Source organism: Neolamprologus multifasciatus, chromosome 23, assembly GCF_963576455.1.
Source record: "Neolamprologus multifasciatus chromosome 23, fNeoMul1.2, whole genome shotgun sequence".
Classification (NCBI taxonomy): domain Eukaryota; kingdom Metazoa; phylum Chordata; class Actinopteri; order Cichliformes; family Cichlidae; genus Neolamprologus; species Neolamprologus multifasciatus.
This window is the reverse complement of record NC_140460.1, coordinates 21,306,218-21,327,511: the sequence shown is the minus strand read 5'-3', so window position 1 is coordinate 21,327,511 and position 21,294 is coordinate 21,306,218. Positions and strand designations below refer to the sequence as shown.

The window sequence follows — 21,294 nt, the reverse complement described above, 5'->3', positions numbered from 1 at the left end:
ACAGGGTCAACATTGCAATGAAATGTGTTTGACGAGCAGCAGTCACTCAGCAGCATGGTACAGTAGGAGAAAATATAATAAAATATAATAAAATAAAATAAAATATAAAAATATAAAAATAGTAAGGAGCTAAATATTAGAGAGACATGGTAAAAGAGAAAAGATGACTAAATATATATGTATCTATAAATATAAATATATGTACACTAGTGATTAAATAAGAAAATCTTGAAAAGAAATATGACGGGAGGGTAGATGGGATATTGCACAGGAATGAGCAGCAGAAATTTACAGTATTGCACTTTAAATATAAATATCAATGACAATAAAGTGAAATGACCAGTGCAGATTAAACAGAGTACTTGTGAAGCTGCAGGGTAGTTTCTGAGTGCTGTGTTGTGTGTGTTTAAGTGTTGTGGTTGAGGTGTCGTATGGCTTGGTGGTAAAAACTGTTTTTAAGTCTTGTAGTCCGAGCAGACAGACTCCTGTAACGTCTGCCAGATGGTAACAAGGAGAACAGCTGATGTGCTGGGTGGCTGTGGTCCTTGATGATGCTGTGTGCTTTACGGAGGCATCGCTGGAGATAAATGTCCTGAATGGCAGGAAGCCTCGTGCCAGTGATGTGCTCTGCTGCCTTCACCACCCTCTGTAGTGCGTTACGGCTGCTGGCAGAGCAGCTTCCATACCAAACTGTGATGCAGCTCGTCAGCAAGCTCTCAATTGCACACCTGTAAAAATTTGAGGTGATGTTGGTGTTCATGCTAAACTTCCTCAGCCTCCTCAGGAAGTAAAGCCGCTGGCAAGCTTTCCTGATAGCAGTGTGAAGGGTCCAGGAGAAGTCCTCGGTGATGTTGACTCCATGGAACTTGAAGCTGCTGACCCTTTCGACCTTGACACCGTTGATGCGGATGGGCTGGTGTTCTCTGACTGGTCGTTTCCGGTAGTCCACTATCATCTCTCTAGTTTTGCTGATGTTGAGAGTCAGGTTATTTTCCAGACACCACTCGTACAGTGCCATCACCTCCTCTCTATAGGCCGTCTCATCATTGCCTGTGATGAGGCCTATGATGGTTGTGTCATCAGCAAACTTGATGATGGTGTTGGACTCGTGTTTAGCAACACAGTCGTGTGTGAACAGGGAATATAGGAGGGGGCTAAGCACACAACCCTGTGGCGTACCTGTGTTTAAGATGAGTGGTGAGGAGGTGTGCTTACCAACTCTCACCACCTGGGGCCTGTTTGTGAGGAAGTTTAGAATCCATCTGCAGATTGGTGTTCCCAGCCCAAGGTCGACGAGCTTCGTGGCAAGTTTCGAGGGGATGATGGTGTTAAATGCCGAGCTGTAGTCGATGAAGAGCATCCTTGCATATGTATTCCCTTTTTCCAGGTGAGTGAGGGTGGTGTGCGTTGCCAGGGCGATGGCATCCTCTGTGGCTCTGTTTGTCCGATAGGCAAACTGAAGAGGGTCCAGTGTGTCAGGGAGGGAGGAGCAGATGTGACCTTTGACCAGCCGCTCCAGGCACTTCATGATGACTGATGTCAGTGCAACAGGACGGTGCCTCAGGGAGAGGTTGAAGATGTTGGTGAACACCTCTGCCAGCTCGTCTGCACACACTCTGAGTAGCCGGCCTGGGATGCCGTCTGGTCCTGGAGCTTTGTGAGGATTTACCTTTTTAAAGGTCCATCTCACAGCTTCTGTTCTCAGAGTTAAAGTTGCAGCCTCACTGTCCTCCTGAGGGTAGAGGATCTGCTCTCTGTTGTCTGCATCAAAACGAGCATAGAAGTTGTTGAGCTCGTCTGCGAGAGATGCAGTGGGCTGAACACTGACTGTGTTGACCTTCTTGTAGTTAGTGATGCAGCGCAGTCCATTCCACAGTCGCCTGGTGTCAAAGCTGTGGTAGCTGGACTCCATTTTGTCCCTGTAGTCCTTTCTGGCCTTTTTTATGGACTTTCGGAGGTCATACCTGGCTGCTTTATAAGCATCAGCATCCCCGGAGTTAAAGGCAGAGGTCCGCACTTTTAGCTTGGCGTGAACGTCTTTATTTACCCAGGGTTTCTGATTTGGAATTATGCGGACAGTGGTTTTTGTGATGATATCATCCATGCACTTTCCAATATATCCAATGACAGAGTCTGTGAGTTCATTGATGTTGCCATCAGCTGCATCCACAAATATCTGCCAGTCAGTTGTCTCAAAGCAGTCCTGCAGGACCTCCTCAGCCTCACTGTCCCATTTGTAAATAACCCTGGAAGCTGGTTTTTCCTGTTTCAGTCTTTGTCTGTATGCAGGCAGCAGCAGTATGGAACAATGGTCTGCCTTACCAAAAGCTGGGCGGGGGAAGGGTTTGTAGCACTCTTTGAATAGAGTGTAACAGTGGTCCAATGTTTGATCACCTCTTGTGGGGAAGGAGATGTGCTGATAGTATTTGGGGAGAACCTTCTTCATGTTGGCTCTGTTGAAGTCTCCCAGCACAATAAAGGCAGCTTCTGGATTATTGTTCTCAAGTCCAGTAATGATGTCATACAGTTCGTCCATAGCCGTAGCTTTATCAGCGTGTGGAGGAATGTAAACAGCTGAGAGGAGAACTGAGCTGAACTCCCTCGGGAGGTAAAAAGGCCTGACTTTAATGGTCAGCAGCTCGAGGCTCTGAGAGCAGTAAGTTTTTAAGATACACACATCTCTAGCCCACAAGGAGTTAACCATAAAGCACACCCCTCCTCCCCTTTTCTTGCCTGAGTCCTTCGTTCGGTCTCCCCGGTAAACAGTGAATCCATCCGGCGTGATGGCGCAGTCGGGGACGCTGGGCTCCAGCCATGTCTCTGTGAAGGCCAGAACGCAGCAGTTCCTGATGTCTTGTTGGTGTTTAATCCGTGCACGCAGCTCGTCAAGTTTGTTGTTCAGAGACTGGAGATTTGCGAGCAGGATGCTGGGGAGAGGTGGCTTGCTGTTTCTCTGTCGCGTTCGGCACAAAACTCCGGCGCGTTTCCCCCTCTTTGTTTTCCCTCGACGTCGCACGAGTAAACAAAGGATCCCAGGCAACAGAGCATCCACGGAGTCGAAACCCCCTGTAAAGTCCGAACGACGAACGTAGCTCCAAAAGCGTTTGTCTGTCATACTGAGTGTATGATCGCGCTGTGCGTACAGAAATTGAAAGCAGAACAAAATAAATAATAACATTTTTGCTGAGATGACTGGGAGCTCTCGTCGGTGCAGCCATCTTACGGCGCAACCGGAAGTACCAAATGTCAAATGGCTGTTTTCAGTAGAGCTCCATCACACTCACTCACTTTCTCTTCTCTCATCCAACATTTGTTAGCTTATATTTGATTGATCAGAATCAAAGATGATTCAGATGTAGTTTAGAGAAAAAAGTCTGACTTTTTTCTCCAAAATTTTGTTGTACACTTTTGTGACCTTGTGTCACGGCTCATGAGGCGAGCCGTATGGAATTATTAAGGAACCAAGATGCGGCAGCTCAGATGCAAGTGAGTTTATTCGTCAAATGTAGATACAAACAGAGATGGCTAGGCTGAGCATGAAACTAAGCAAACCTAAACTGGGAAAACTAACAGAATCAACCAGAAACAGAGATGCAGGGAGACACGGAGAGACAATTATCGATGACGGAGGAAGATACACAGATGAACCAGTAACGAGGACGAGGTAACACACACTATAAATACACACACCAGGAATCAGGGGATGGGAAACAGTAGGGGGACACACCTGGGAGACATCACAGGGGAAATGTAAACAGAACGCACTGACATCAGACAGGGACCTTCAAAGTAAAACAGGAACACATACACACAAAAACACAGTCTAAGAAACGCGGACTTGACACAGGAATACAGAGGCAGAAAAGACTAAACACTAAACTAAGGAAGAACAGAACCAAAACCCAAAGAAATAGAAAACCAGAACCAAAATACATCACAACGATAGAAAACACAAAACGCTGGGTCAAAAGACCCAGGATCATGACACCTTGTATCTGGAAGAGCAATTATAAATAAACCTTACTTACTAAATGATTGTAAATATTAACAAAGAACTAAGCAAAAATTGTAAAATAAATTAAACAAAAGTGGACTTAATATTGGTCCAGTAGAGTAGAGTGTAGTCATACGAGGCATACATCATACACGATGTATGCCTGGGGATGTTACTGTAGTAGACAGAATTTTGCATCCAGTCATCGTGGCAGTGTCATGCAAACTGTTCTTTTGCTGGGTGGAATGATTGTACAGCGAAAGTCTTCAATGACAAAAACATGGGTGCACAAGTTTTCATTTATTTTGGATTTTCTGTAATCCACAAAGTGTCATGGGTACACATAAAGGGATCAAATATATAGCCTCACTCACTTAAAACTTTTAATAAGTGGTACACCTTGGTGCTCTCTCTCCTTTAAGTGTGTGGTTACCGCACTTTACATTTCAGAGGCAGGATCCTCTTGGTCCCCTCCCTCCGGCCTGGCACATATGATAATCAACAGTAATGTTTAGAAACTGGCTGGTTCAGCCACTACTACATGTAGTACCAGTGTTTCCTTTTTCTTTTTGTTTTTTTTAAAACAATACATTATTTTTACATTATTTTTCAGGACAACTTGGTCCACACAGTTTGTCTTCATTATGCATCTACATTTGGGTCCTCATCACCCTACAACTCAGCTGTTCAATAAAGAAATTATGAATTACATCAATCTACCTTTATAAACATAAATGAACTGGATTATTTAGATTTAGATTGTTATTTATTTTAATTAAGATAAAAAATTAGTCTTTAACGGTCAGTGAGGTAACATTGAAGTGTCAGCTCCAATTACCCAACATCACTTGGACTATATGAACACATGCAAGAGATCAGTTAGCCTATATTCATGCCAGAGGATGAGCCACAGGGAGGCACAAGTTAGTCTTTAGTCTGTAACTGCCCTGCAACTGTTTTTCTGGTAGAAGCACATCCAACATGCACCAGCAGCTTATGAAAACAATATATTCTAATGTGTTTTTTAGTAGAGCAGTAATGAACTGTTGTCAGATTTTTTTATTTGAGATAAAAAAAAAAGAAATACCAAGGAAGCCCAGGTGTCCCAGTTTTACACTAGTGGTGTGCGACACTGCAGATATTGGTATCGATCCAATACCAGGTAAATATAGGGCCAGTATTGCCAATACCAATACATATACCATGGCTATTCAACTACGAAGTTAGTTGGGCCAGATTTTCAAACCGAGGAATTTATCTGGGCCAGATATTTTTTTTGAAGCCAGTAAGCAGCAGATCATGATCAATTTCAAATCCACACAACTGTATTGAAAAACAAGTAATTTTTTTTATTCCTTTTCCCCTGTAAATCTGGTGACCTCTCACAAATGCACACCAAAAGGTCCATTTAAAAAAAAAAGGAGCTATAACTAAACTATTTTTTGCACATTTGAAATAATAATAATAATAATAACAAAAAAACATTTTGATAATTCCCTTTTAAATTAAAATAAATATTTCGCTGACCACTCACTTTTCCTGCCATGGATGGAGCCCCATCCATCGCAAGTATACAGACACGCTTCATATCCAGACCATTTTCCTCAAAAAGAGCTGAAATCTTCTCAAACATTATTTCGCCAGCTGTGTGTCCCTCTAACGGTAGTAAGCCGTGAGCTGTGATCTCCTGCTATAGACATTACATCAGTTTTCTTCAGGTCATCTAACAGCATTTCAAACTCGTCTGACGCCAGAACTTCAACTCTACGAATATTTGAACTGTCCTACAGGGGCACGTTTTTAATAGCAGATGTCACACTTACTTTAATTTTTTCATCACTTTTCACCGCATCCACCACGGCCAGCATACAGTATTTCACCGTTTCAGAATCTGTGAAAGGCCTTTTCTTCTTCGCCAAGAAACAAACACAAAGGGAAGATGCAGCAGCTTTCTCTTGGGCTGTACAGGACTACAGCCCTACCTCACCATGGTAGTACAACTCCGGTTGTAAGATTATTAAACTCGGTAAAATGAATAAGTATTTGTCAGTCCAGGCAGGGTTAAACCGACAGTTTTCATTGTCAATTTTGCGCTTTTGGAGAGAGAAAGACATGCTGTTGTCGCATCATATATTACGATGATTGTTTAATATGTTTACATCACGGTGCATTGTGGGTTAAATATTGCTAGGCTACTAGTAGTGTTGCATTCACAGTCTACACTACGCTGTAGGAATTGTATATTTAAAAAAAAAAAAAAAATTAATTAATTAATTTTTTGCGTTTTCTCTGTGTTTCTGCCAGGACCACAGGCAGGGCCACTCGCAGGTTGCTTCTGGGCCGCATTTGGCCCGCGGGCCGCCATTTGAATAGGCTTGACATATACTGATACTTAAAATCTATAAAGGCAGCTTATGTAGGGGAGAGCAGTGTATCATCATTTAGAACATGAGGCATCGTAACTTTGCAAATTCTGAACACATTTCAATAACCATGAAATCCCTGTGATTCTACAATAATGAGCCAATTCAATAAAAAGACCTTTTTTTTTTTTTTTTTTTTAGCTTTTTCTGCATTTTGAAACTAAGGGTTGTTTTGTTTTTTGAAAACCTGAAATGTAAATGTGCCGTCTCTAAAGCACAACTTATGTTGTTTAAATGTGCTGTTGGTTACAAATAAAACAAACCTGACAAATTCAGACATTTTTTATTTACTATGCACATTTTTTATAGTGCATAGTTGATGAATTTTTTTTCATTTCACAAAAACAAAGTTATATACAATTCAGTGTGAAAAGAGTCTCAAAATGTGATCTGTGAATATCAGGCGATTTGTGCATTTAATGGCTTTTAAGTGAGTGAAAAGATTGTGAACAGTATCTTTAGATATTTATCCAGACAGGAAAGCATAGCTAAAATGATTTGATTTATGAACTTGTGAATAGAACTGTGATTATTGAGTCAGATTTTTATATACAAATTTCTAAATAGTTTTGCTTCTGTTCAGATTGTCTGTATTTGTGTATGGATTGGAGCATGCATTTGTTACTATTCAAAATTTGCAAATTTATTAGTTAGTTTAGTTTACACTTATCGATCACATCATATGCACTTTTAAACCTTTCAGAATAATTCCATTCCATCACAGCACTCATTCAACAAGTGCAGCTTCACTATGTCAACAAACAGTGGGGCATTCTCAAAATGTAACACGAGACTGCTTGTCTATTATGAGTGTTTTTCTTTGTGTGCAAGAAAAGCTATAAAAGCTAGAATGATGAACAGGATCTGGAGATTATTTTCAATAACCTTTCTTATTTTTAAAACGTTTTGCTCACTGAAACAAAAAATTAAGAAACACAATGTTTGTTAAATAATTGAAAGCTGACTTTTCCATTCCTACAACTGTTTTGATTCAAAACTTTATCAATCACAGAAATTTATGATTAATGCAAATGAATTTTGCACAGTAAATAGGCTCAGTAGCAAATAAAATGTAGTCTCTCCTCACAGTCATGAGCGTCCCAAACAGCCTTGTTCCCTCCTGTCACCTGTAAGGCTCCACACTTAATCTTAGCATGTGGACATGATGGTTTTCTCTCTTGACCCCAGGCCTCATAGTCCATCTCCTGCCCGTCCACCCACAGCCAGTCCCCAGCCAGAAAGCGCAATCCAGTCCAGACATGTTCAGTGGTGTTATGTTTGCTCAACTCTTTCTGGATCAGCAGCATCTCAGTCTCAGACGCCACACTGGCCAGGTCATCGTGGTGCTCCCTGCAGTACTCCAGAGCTTCCTCCCAAGTCTTTTTCTCCTTCACCACAACGGCACCGTAACAGAAGAAGGTTTTTTGATTCTGTAGTTTTTCATCATTCCACATTTTATTCCACACGCAGCCACCATCTTCATTCCCGTTAAAGTCATTAGGTTCACCTGGTCTCCAGAAAAAAGTGGATGCCACTCCACCTTCTGACCACAGCCACTGCATTCTGTTCGAGCAATTTATCACGAGTCCTATCCAGATACAGTGATTGACATTGCTGGAGCGCTGCTGAAGTTTGTTGGCATCCTTGTCGTTACTGACAGGGGCCAGGTCTCTGTAGTGCTGCTGACAGTAACTCTGAGCTTGAGGCCAATTCATTCTGTCATTAACGTGAATGTACTTTGTAAAAGTTCCAAATAATCTCATCAGGAGTAGGATGCAGGTGAAGATCTGATCCATTGTTGAATTTCTCTAAAGGGTTCAGCAGAGAAATGAGGATCTAAAGAGGTTTGTAAGATATTTGCTGGAGATGTGAGCTTTGCATGTCAAAGCATATTTACATATCAGGGCAGCCTTTTTATCCATGCTGTAGTACAACACAAGTTGAATGAAACGATCACTTCAGATGTGGAGGTTGAAAATTTGTGATTATTGATCATTTGAATTTCATTGAGCAAAAAATTTGAAAGAACCTGAATAAAAGTATAAAATTAATCTGTTTCATCAACTGACTCAATAGGAATGTATCTTTTATTTTAACCTTCAACTACACACACACATGTCACAAGGAGGACATATTGGTAATATAGCTGTTTTTGTTTTGTTTTTTCAGTTTACCCAAAGTTAACAATACTTGGAAACCATTCATATGCTTAAAGAAATCCAAGGTTAATAGGAGAAGCTAGACAAGTATCTTTTTTGCATAAGACAAACTGACGTGTTGTTGGTTCCCATTACACAAACAAATCACAGTTTTTTTTCATATACAAATCACATATTTTTTATAAGTAAATAAGTATTTTTCCATATTGTCGTGTCAACCTTCTGAGAAACAAATGAACAGGTCAAGAGAATAAATTAAAAGAGGACTGAAAATGGTCCTTATATTTTTTGAGTGGGATTTAAATAGTTGGGTTTTTCTTGTATTTTCCTATTTTTCTCCTTTCTCTATTCTTTCTTGTATTCTGCATATTTCAGATTTGCCTTTCTATACATAATATAAATAACCCACAGCAGACCCCATGACAACTTCATGCTTTTCAGCATTTTTCAACAGTATTATTTCACCCTGAGGCTACGTCCACAGGTATTTTTGAAAACGCAGACTTTGTGTTTGGGCCTTTTGTCCACACATTTTTGATCAGTCAAAACAGAGATTTGAGTGCTTGAATGTCCACCCCTGCTAGGGTGGATATTTTGTTTCGAAAACTCAGTTTTCGCGCTTATGTGTGGACGAGGAAAACAGAGATTTAGTCACGAACGTGAAAGGTGTGCGTCGTTTTTGATGTCACACTGTGCGCCACAATATTGTTCACAAGAAATTTCTACAAAAAAACAAAAAACAAACTGTTGCTGTTAATCTTACTATTTGCCGTTTTTACACACTTACATATACAGTCAGTATCAGTTGCTGTTTACACTCTGGCTGCAGCTTTGCAGCTCGCAGCCACATGTACCAACAACAGCAGTAACCAGGATGCAGGTGCATCCATCTCCCAAGCCACGGCATTGCAGACCACGCCCCAACATAATAGAATTTTTTTCATTCTTGCATGGCTTGTGGTGTCACTGCTGTGTAGTTTTCTTCTATGGACCATTTTAGAAATGATTGTCAAAAAAAATATTCTCTGTTTGTATCCCTCAGCTCGCTTTTCATCCAGTTTCTTCCCAAGACGCGTCCTCCAACTTTTGTAAGTCAAAATGATCAGATTTTATTATGTCATGATATATCATATCATGCACATTTGTAAACCTTCTGAGACTAACCCCCCTCCCAAAGCTTCTTCAATATGTGCACCTTCACTCTGATGGATTAAGCTCAATATCGTGTGAAATGTTTTTTACTCAGTGATGATTTACTTGAGTTCAGTTCAGTTTTATTTATACAGCGCCACGTCACAACAATAGTTGTCTCAAGTTGGTTTACAGTGCAAAATAGAGACCCTAACAATCAGACGACACTTAGCGACAGTAGGGAGGAAAAACTCTCTTTTAACAGGAAGAAACCTCTGAAGAGGTTTCTCTTCTTTCCAGAGGATCATCGGCTGCGCACAGAGGATCTTTGGCTGTGCTCTTCCCTCCCTAGAGGAGCTGTACAGATCCTGCTACCACAGAAAAGCCTGTAGCATCTTGAAGGACACATCCCACCCGCACATCACCTGTTCCAGCTGTTAACCTTAGGATTGGTGTACAGGAGGCCTAAACAGCACATACACCAGGGCTGTTACATTAATAAATATACTCAGGGGATAAACCACTGTGAAAAATACAAACTTAACTGTGCAATATTCTTTAACTATGCAATATTTCCAAGGACTATTTCACTGTGCGACAACCACATTTTTCACTGTTCACGCTTACATACAGCCTTGTCTATATGCTATATACTACAGGTGGGCCATTTATATGGATACACCGTAATAACATGGGAATGGTTGGTGATATTAAAGTCCTGTTTGTGGCACATTAGTATATGCGAGGGGGCAAACTCCTCAAGATGGGTGGTGACCATGGTGGCCAATTAGAAGTCGGCCATCTTGGATACAACTTTTGTTTTTTCAATAGAGATTGACGGACCACGTGACTTTCGCGCATTGCATTGTGGGTACATGTGGCAACAACATCAAGACACTGCATCAAACACTAGCATTTCCAGCACCGGTAATCATTAATTCTGCGGTTTTAATCCCTACTTTCATTTTATTTGCCCCAAAAACAGTTATGTACAAAACAACGGAGAACGCGGCAGATCCGTACAAAGACAGACTTGACGAAAAGGCAAAAAAAAAAAGTACGAGGAAAAAAATCAAAGGAGTGAAAGGGTCAGACCCATACGAGCAGTGGAGTAAGGACGTTAGCGTGCTGCCCAACTTTAATCACGCACATATTTATTATTATATGATCCCGAGTGAAGTGTGAGTCCCTACACTCACAAAATGTTTACTAACTTTAGATCCCTGCAACAAGCCCAGGTCCAGTTTACTCGATTTGGACTATTCCATTTCACCGCTGTTGTTACATTTTTTTCTTTATCTCCTGTACAGACCAACACAATCTATTTGTTGTTTCAGGTTGTAGTATTACACAACATTTTCAGATCTAATAGAAAAAAAGAGTGTTTTGTAATTAATTCTATTTTTCTTTATTTATAAATGGCATTATTGTTTCATTCTATTATAGAATCTTAGAAGAAAGAGGCAACATTGTATTCCATCATGCTTTATTAGCTGCTTCGGTGAAAAACAAATCAACAATGAAAAAAAAAAACATGTTCAAAAACAGTTATTCATCACTTGTTTCAATACAACACTTGGGGACATATATGCGTGACTTTTCGTGGCTGTTTTGATATCGCTCTCTCTCTTAACCAATCGCTGTGTAGCAGTTTTATACTCGGTCTGACCCAGGCTGATAAAGGGTGCCCAGTCTGGATTGCATTTCATTTTGTAAGCTGGTTTTTCTATAAAACACATCAAAAAATTGGCAAACATTAGCCCGCAAAGTCACAGTGAACAAAGCAGCATAGCGCAACGAATTCAATTCAAATCAATATAAGACTTATTTGTAACCTACATCAACAATTATGTTACGATAAATTACGTAATAACCACAACAGAAGACTTGCCTTTGTGGAAATGCTTGGAGCAGACTAACATGTGAGCTGGAGTGTTCTGAAACTTTATATTTTGGTCTTCGAATTGCTGAAATCCAGGCCATCCGTCGGCTCTTTGTTACTTCAGAAACGTGGCTTAAACAATTTCTCTTCCACGACATAATCCGATAACAACCGATCTCTTTACCCGTCGGCTTCCCGTGGCTGTCATGTGACCGGCTATTGCAGTTAATAATACAACAGCTTCTTGCCATTTTTTGTGTTTCTTTTTATCGCTGTGTGACTGTTTTCATGTGAAAGCCTGCAGTGCTCTAGTACCGCTTGCCACTCGTTCCCAGAATCCTTTGCGGTTTTGCCCCTGAATGACGTCACATTTTCAATCTCTATAGGAAGAGGGCCATGTGACACATCAAACTACACATCAAACAAAAATATCACAAGAAAAACAATGGTGTGCTTGCTTTCAACGTAACTTTATTCTTTGATGAGTTATTTACAAGTTTCTCTTTGTTCACAGCCACTGACATGTCGAAGAGGTTAACACGTGAGGAGCGAATCGAAATCGTGTTGATATCTGGTGAACGTAGTAACCGGGTCATTGCAGCAGATTTCAATGCAAGACACCCTAAAAGATAGGGCAGGGTATTGTCACTGATTTCTAGAATCGATTCGATTCACGATTGGATTGGATTCAATTCAATTCAATTCGATTTGAATCTGGGAAATTTTGCCTCAGACAGTCAGAAATATTAAAATTCAGATTAGTAAATTTACATATTTTTGTATCTATAAAAAGGAAGCTGAACCTCGCAAGACTTTATCAAAGGTGTGAGCATCACAGCAGATGCCTTTGTGTCAAAGTAGCTGAAGATAAAACACAGAAAAACATGAAGGTGATTTTCCTGGCCTGGGATTTTATAAAAAAAATATTCTGCAGTAGATCAAAAACAAAAGAAAACCATTAATCAACATGTGAACATGTTGATGTGAACATTACTTCTGAAATTACAGCGGTTTTATTAGAAACACGGCTGAGCGTTTCACATTTTGCATAATTTTAAAAATGTTATATTTGTTCAGTATTGAATGGCAGAAATTAGGTTTTCTTTTCAGAAGTAAGTAAAAGGGAAAAAAACAGCAGCCGACAGCGCTGTAAACAACGGTAGACTTGTGCGTAACAAGCAAGCCAATAATGCAGAAAACAGATTTTTAGACGAGAAACTGTTCTTGAAGTACACCGAGAGAGAGAGAGAGAGAGAGAGAGAGAGAGAGAGAGAGAGCTGTGCATGAAGTGTGGTAGAAGCAAAACAGCAAAAGTCAGAGGGAATCCATGACGATGTTTATGTGAAGCGCAGTTTGGATCTTCTTTTGCTGCTGGTTCGATCAATATTGTTTGGAGAGAGATAAAACTAACAGCTTTAGAATCAGTGCAAAAAGGGCGTAAACACAAAGCGCGGACCCGCCAAAACAGAATCAGTGAGCTGTCGGCTTTCAGCCCCGACCGTGTCCGTGCTGTTGGGTGAGAAAGGCGACATCTCACTGATTCTGATCCGCGGGGCTGCGCTGTGTTTACGTCTTTGAGCGGAATCCGTGTACCTGCTCTCATTTACTGTTTTAGCTGTTTTGTGGTTGTCGAAATTTTCTGAGGTTTCACCTGAGATTCTGGCATTTCCGGCAAAATAAATTTATATTAAAAATCGATTCAGGATTTTAATGAATCGATATCACGTTATCCAAGCCAGAATCGATTGTAATCGATAAATTGATTATCAAAACCCACCCCTAATACAAGACCACCCATCTCCCATGCTACAGTCAGCAAACTGCTTGCTAAGTTTCGTGAAACTGGTTCAGTGTTGGATTTGCCAAAATGTGGACGCAAGGAAACTGTCACTAATGAAGAAACATCAGTGGCTGTCCTAGCTTCATTCAGCAAGAGCCCACAGCGTAGCACTCGCCGCATGTCACTGGAGAGTGGCATTAGTCGAACATCCCTTTGGCGGATATTAGCTGCTCACAAATGGCACCCTTACAAACTCCAGCTACTGCAGCATCTTTTAAAGGCATTACAAAGCTGCTGATATTCTACCTAATCTTGTGATCATTGCACTAGCCGTAGCTCAGCCGCAACAAGAAGTGGTCATTCCTATATTCAAAGATCACCTCTTCCGAAAGAAGCGAAACCTACTAACAAGTTTATTCACATGGTGTGGAACAACTGAAGATGATGGAGACCAACTACCAGATACTAAAAAGATTTCCAAAACACTTTTACAAGAGTTTGAAGCTAATATATTTCAAATACTGGGGGTAAAAAAATCACCATCTGGTGTTAGTGGCAATTCTTTTGAGGCTGATGAAAAGGAGTATGCGAGCACACTTATTCATGCTGTGCTCTCACATGCTGCAAAAAAGTCCCACTACAAACCACCTGTTCCACTCCACAAGCTACTCTTTGACAACATGTTGTCTGACGTCAGGATCAAAGACCTGCATATAGATAAAAAAGAAATTAAACAGGATTGATGAGGCCATTTACCAAGAGCTCCATAGCAAAACATTTTGTAAATAAAAACATTTACTAATGTTACTGAATGACGGGGACCCAGTACCGGGAAACTTACAGATTCATATAATTAAAAAGCACTTGATCGAGTCTATGCAGAATCCAGCCCTGAGTGCGGCTGAAGAGGTTGAAAAATACAGGTCTTCTGTGGAAATCTGTATCGAGAACTTGGTGAAGCATGTCATTAAAAATGCTGACTCATCCTGCTCTTCTGAAAAAGCCGATGCCATCTCCAAGCGGCTGTTCAGGAAAATCTGGCCTAGAATTAAAAAAATTCAAATCCCTGCTGAAAATGTGATATTCTTCACTAATATGGTGTACAAGTCTCTCATTGAGAAATGGAAAGACCCAGATGTCATACTGACTTACCCCAAGACCGGTTTGAGGCAGATAGCTGTCCCTCACGGAGCCTGGTTCTGCCAGAGGCTTCTCTATTTTAACAGATCGGGTGGCAGGCAGAGGTCTTGGTTCTCCAATACCCAGCTTCCAAAAATGACTTGTGGTATGGCATGTGAAACACTGGAACCAGTCAGATTACTCAGGCTATGTCCACACATACAGGTGTATTTTTGAAAATGGAGATTTTCCATTTTTGTTTTAAAAAATAATCCCGTCCACACATACAAGCTAAAATGAAGGAAAACGCTGCTAGGAACATGCCAAAGCAACAGGTGTCGATATGCCTAACCGTGTAGAAATGTTGGCCAATCAGAAGTCTAGAAGCCTCGGTTGGAAATAGTAAACAAAGTTGGCGCATAGAATCAGAACCGAGTCCTACGTGTGGAGGAACAGTAACTGTGTGTATATATGTGAGCATTTAAACACTGCAGAGAGTACAATTAACAGTATTTTGTCTAAGTCCCCCATTGTAGAAATCCATTTCACCGAAACAATAACGTGGCGCACAGTGTGACGTCAAAAAATCGCACACCTTTGACGCTGCGTTTTTTCCGTTTTCCTCGTCCACACGTAAACGCAAAAACTGAGTTTTCAAAAATATCCACCCTGGCAGGAGTTTTTAAAAATCTCAGTTTTCAGTGACCGAAAACGCCGTTTACGTGTGGACAAAGGTGCAAACGCATAGAAAAATCTCAGTCTTCAAAAATACCCGGGTACGTGTGGACGTAGCCTTAGCCTGAGTACCTGGCCTTCTTTCAGGTACTAGGTGGCGTGCAGGAGAGTATTCAACACGAGAGGACTTCAATGCTCACCTGGGCAATGGCCGTATGACCTATAGGGATGTGACTGCCAGGAACAACCTGCCCAATCTGAACCCAAATGGTGGTGACAGGTTAATCAGATTTTGAAGTTGCTTTATGCACTTTGTGATCAACAAACAAATTATATTTTGTTTCAGAAGGCAAAGTAGTTTTTCATAGTAACTAATTAAATGCCATTAACATAAATACTGAGAACAGACTTTACGTCGTTTTCAGACCCCTGTGGTCTTTCGCTACTCAGGTTAAGCATGATATACAAGTCACTTAGATAACTTAAAAATATAATTGTTTGGCTTTTTTCAGCGTTTTATTTCTTTCTGAGTAAATCGCTTTGGGTGAGATTAAAGTTATAGTTTTCACATCTGAATAAACGTCAAACAGAAAACTGGTTAAACAGAAGTGTGAGGTTGTCGAGAATTTACTCCAGTGTCGTGTTATTTATTAGCGAGAAAGGAGCAGATGACTTAGTCTATTAAACTCCACCAAGACAGCTGGTAATGTAAATCTGAAGGCTAGACCGTCCCATTTCACAGCCTCGCACTTCCGGCCTTCTCGGTCTGCGAAGGAGCCGGCCCACGCAGACCACGAAGGCCGGGTCTCCGAAGTGTGCGGCCTATGAATTGGGACATAGCTTTTGTGTGTGTGAGTAAGAGAGATAGTGAGAATGTAAAATATTATCTGTTAATGATATAGTTGACATGATGTTGCATACTCTATGCTATTAATTTTAAAACTGAAGTGCTGCTAATTGAACAGTATGTGCTGTAATGCATTAATACAATGTACCAGAATAGAACAGAATGGAATAATACAATGAACAGGAGCAATGAGAAGTATGCAATGTAATGATGAGCACGCCTAAAGATCTGCAGAAAGGTTCACAGAATCATTTTCCCACTGAATCGACAGGGTAACTCAAAGCCATCAGGTACCATTCTGAGCAGTAGAGGGCAGCGCAGACTGTCTATTTGATCAGCTACAGCATGACATCATGTATAGATGCTGCGCAATGGAAGTATTATCTTTCCTATGTATTGAGATAAAAATAATGGAGGCAAACTAACTTACAACAACCTAGAAATTTGTATAGAATGTTCTTCCCACAAACAAAGCTTCAGGTATTTCATTGGTGATTTTTATGTTGCAACAAATCTTTAGTAGACTATAGCATAATGGTAAATGGCCTGTATTTGTATAGCACTTTACTTAGACCCTAAGGACCCCAAAGCGCTTTACACTACATTCAGTCATCCACCCATTGACACACCGGTCATGGCAAGCTACATTGTAGCCGGGGACCCAGTACCACTGACGAATGTTCTGTAAATATTTATAGTTCTGCAAATATTTATTTCAAATTATCCGGACCATGTAAGTGTATAAGTTGACATCAAAGTGAGCCTTTAAATTGCCTAACAACAAACAATTCAAACAAGGCAATTTATTTCACATCCAGTGAATCATTTTAAAAACCCCAAGACCGGTTTGAGGCAGATGGCCATCCCTCACTGAGCCTGGTTCTGCCAGAGGTTTCTCTCTCACTTATTCACACACCGGTCATGGCAAGCTACATTGTAGCCACAGCTGCCCGGGGCGCACTGACAGAGGCGTGGCTGCTGGACACTGGCGCCACCGGGCCCTCTGACCACCACCAGTAGGCAACGGGTGAAGTGTCTTGCCCAAGGACACAACGACCGAGACTGTCCGAGCCGGGGCTCAAACCGGATTACAAGACAAACTGCCAACTCTTGAGCCATGTTCGCCCCGATAATAAGAAAAGTCTACAGCTTGTTGAATATTTTATTTATTTTTGTGTAAACATCAAATGTATGTCATGTCTATCATATCTATCAGTCACACAAATGGATAGATCACAGGGGGCTGTGGGTGATGAATTAATTATAAACATTTTTGCTTCTCTATTGAGGCGTGCAAATAATCAACTGTAAATAAATTTATAAATATATTAGACAAAAATACTCTTACACAGTAAATGTGTTTGGGACATCTTTAAACAGGTATTCTGTATTTAAACATTTACATATATCATATATTGATCAATGGTCATGGCAATTTGCATTTTAATGACCAAGAAAATGACCTCACAGCCCATTTTGCTTCAGTGGTATTAGTTCCAGTCATTATGAAAATGTGCTGTTTATAGAGTTGGGGAAACGTTTTCGGTCACTTGGATGAGTGACGAAACGTTTCTCCCACCGAAAACGTTGCGTCCAGATGAACAGAATCAACTTTTTGGGATTAGTAAGAAAAAGTATATTAATTTAGTAATTGCAACCAGGTGATTTTTGTAATAACATAATACATTGCATCTAAGATATTTGTTGCTTAAAGATTGGAGATTGGAATGTTGCTGGAAATGTTATTAATAATATGTAGCTGTGTAAGTTACATTAAGTATAGCAGAGATGAATTTGAAATTAAGCTGATGATGCTTAGCTTCATTGACTGAATTCCACCTCCATACTATCTAGTAAAAAGACAGCGTAAAGAGTGTACTGTCAGTATAGAGGATGGACCAGGACAACTCATGAAACATCTGCTTAAATTTTGTTACCTTCAGTTGTGTAACTCCACAAACAGCAGTAAACCTCGGCACAGCAGTAGCAGAGATCAGGTGATCAAAAAAAATTCAATCAAATCAATTGAAATTGTGACACTAAACCGATGAAACAGTATTTATAATATGATGGAAAGGTGACTTTGTCATGCTCACACAATCGAAATGAAATAAAACGTAAATTAGACATCAAGAGGGAAAATACAAATAAATAAAATATATAAAACACAGATTTGTGCTAACCATAGGTAAATAAAGGCTAATTCAAATGAAGTTTGCAAAGTAAACTACTTCAGTAGCAAACAAAATGTAGTCTCTCCTCACAGTCACGAGCCTCCCAAGTACCCTGATTGGCTCCTGTCACCTGTAGGGCTCCACACTTCATCTTGGGTTGTGGACACATTGGTTTTCCCCCTTGACCCCAGGCCGTGTAGTCCATCTCCTGCCCATCCACCCAGAGCCAGTCCCCAGGCAGGAAACGCAAGCCAATCCAGACAATTTCAGTGGTGTTAAGTTTGTTCAGCTCTTTCTGGATCATCAGCTTCTCGGTCTCAGATGCCACACTTGCCAGGTTCTTGTAGCGCTCTCTGCAGTACTCCAAGGCTTCCTCCCAAGTCTTTTCCTTCATCACCACTTCTGCACTGTAGCAGAAGAAGGTTGTTTGATACAATAGGGTTGCATCGTACCATGTGTTGTTCAACACACAGCCACGATCTTCATTACCCTGACAGTTGTCAGGTTGATGTCCTACCCAGAAATTCCTGGACACCACTCCACCTCCTGACCATGTCCAGTGACCATTACCTGGCGAATTTCTCACCAGTCCTATCCAGATATAGTGATTGACATTGCTGGAGAGCTGCTGAAGTTTGCTGACATCCTTCTTAGTACTTACAGGGGCCAGGTCTGTGTAGTTCTGCCGACAGTAACTCTGAGCTTCAAGCCAATCCATTTTCTGGTCAACATAAATGTACTTGGTAAACGTTCCAGACAAATTCAGCAAGAGCAGGATGAAGGTGAAGAGTTGATCCATTGTTGTCTTCTTTAGAAGAGTCTTTCATAGCAATGAGGATCCAAAGACATTTGTAAGATATATGCTGGAGATGTGAGCATGTCATAAAGTATTTGCATAACAGGACATCCCATTTATTCTAAGAACCTATTTGCTTTCAGCAGTAGGGACACAGACTTCTGACTTATACTTGTTCAAGTAGCTGATGTATTTATTAGTCATTGTAAAATCAAACTGGACTAACTTGGATTTTTAAAGTACAAAACAATTTAAATGAAACTTTCATCTCATATATCAAGCTTGAAAACATAAAAGTGGAAGAAAATTAAATTAAATGAAAGTTTTTGAATCTGGTTAAATCTTTTATTTTAACTTCAACTAATTAAACTACTTCTAGAGGTACACATATTTTCTCCTCCCATTTACGTATAATTATCTCAAAAGTGTACAAAGTTGTAAATACAAAACATTCATAATAGCGTGAAAGTTCTACTTACTTTACTACTACGTATTATAGCATCTTGTCAAATCCATGAAAGTGAAAGCTTGTTTAAGTATAAGCAATTTAATTCGAGTTCAAATTAGTTACTGTTAAATGTATTCAGCTATAGTTAAAGAAAGAGATTCTAGGTCAGGTTATTTACTTTATTTCATATTAACTGAGCCTAACCATAAAAATGAGTGACTCAGTTTATTTCATGATCATTGTACTTAAACACACCAATGAGAACCACAAGGCGATCACTTTGGGAAATAGTTTTCTTTCAGGGATCCCCAAAAACACTGAAAATATACTGCGGACAGCCAAGCCACAAACCACACCCAACCACAACACATACACAAGATGAAAAAAACCACAAGGTTATCGGGACAAGTTAAACAAATTTTTATTTTCCATAAGGCAAAAATGAAATGTTGCTTGGTTCACATCAGACAAGCAAATCATAATATTCAGGAAGAAGGCAAAGTCATTTTTCATACCACTCCGTCAGCCCCCTTGGAAAACAAATGAAGAGGTCAAGAAAGCAAATTCAAAGAGGAATGAAAAAATATGTAATACAAATGGTTTATTTGTTTGTTTTTCTGAACTGCCTTTTGTTCTGCTTTCAACATTTTTGCTTTAATTCTGTATATTGCATCTTTGTCTTTTTATATGTAGCCAGTGTCCAGTGGTCTCATTATACTGTAAACGTCAAATGTTTTTTGTGTGTATTGGTGTTGTGCTGATGGTAGAGGATCACCATGAAAGATGTCAATGTCTTTGTGGGTGCCATGATAATAAAGATTCATATTGTACAACATGTTTTATTAGAGAACCTACATGATTGTGGTCTGTATTATGAAACAGTTCGTCAAAGCAAATGGATCCCCCCTTTGTTCCTTATCTGGGTGACTTTACCCATTAAATACTTTGTGAGGATAGTGAAGATTACATCGCAGAGTTTGTATCTAGGGGTCCAAATGATTGGACTCTGAATGGTACTCATGGCCATTGATTATTGTCATTGATCAATGATCATTAGTCACTGATGTCACTGATGAATGGTCTTTAATCAGTGGTCTTGAAAATTTGCATATTAATGATCAAGAAGCTTGCCTCACACCCCATTGTTCATCAGTGGTGCTAGTTTCAGTCATTATGCAAATGCATGTTTATAAGGTTGGGGAAACCTGCATTTAGCTGAGACTGAAGAAGTCACTTGGATGAGTGATGAAATGGTTCTCTTCCCACAAACAAAGCTTCAGGTATTTCATTGGTGATTTTTATGTTGCAACAAATCTTTAGTAGACTATAGCATAATGGTAAATGGCCTGTATTTGTATAGCACTTTACTTAGACCCTAAGGACCCCAAAGCGCTTTACACTACATTCAGTCATCCACCCATTGACACACCGGTCATGGCAAGCTACATTGTAGCCGGGGACCCAGTACCACTGACGAATGTTCTGTAAATATTTATAGTTCTGCAAATATTTATTTCAAATTATTTGGACCATGTAAGTGTATAAGTTGACATCAAAGTGAGCCTTTAAATTGCCTAACAACAAACAATTCAAACAAGGCAATTTATTTCACATCTAGTGAATCATTTTAAAAACCCCAAGACCGGTTTGAGGCAGATGGCCATCCCTCACTGAGCCTGGTTCTGCCAGAGGTTTCTCTCTCACTTATTCACACACCGGTCATGGCAAGCTACATTGTAGCCACAGCTGCCCGGGGCGCACTGACAGAGGCGTGGCTGCTGGACACTGGCGCCACCGGGCCCTCTGACCACCACCAGTAGGCAACGGGTGAAGTGTCTTGCCCAAGGACACAACGACCGAGACTGT

At 40.3% G+C, this 21,294-nt stretch overlaps 2 protein-coding genes across 2 annotated transcripts; both read right to left on the bottom strand.

Moving 5' to 3' along the window:
• Positions 1 to 6,378: 6,378 nt before the first annotated feature.
• Positions 6,379 to 9,450, bottom strand: LOC146491510 (secretory phospholipase A2 receptor-like). Its single transcript, XM_085152736.1, has one exon. The coding sequence runs from the start codon at positions 8,211 to 8,213 to the stop codon at positions 7,473 to 7,475; it is 741 nt and encodes a 246-aa protein (XP_085008862.1). The 5' UTR covers positions 8,214 to 9,450; the 3' UTR covers positions 6,379 to 7,472.
• Positions 9,451 to 17,489: 8,039 nt separating this feature from the next.
• On the bottom strand, positions 17,490 to 18,998 carry LOC146491509 (macrophage mannose receptor 1-like). Its single transcript, XM_085152734.1, has one exon. The coding sequence runs from the start codon at positions 18,981 to 18,983 to the stop codon at positions 18,243 to 18,245; it is 741 nt and encodes a 246-aa protein (XP_085008860.1). The 5' UTR covers positions 18,984 to 18,998; the 3' UTR covers positions 17,490 to 18,242.
• Between the last annotated feature and the right edge of the window lie 2,296 nt (positions 18,999 to 21,294).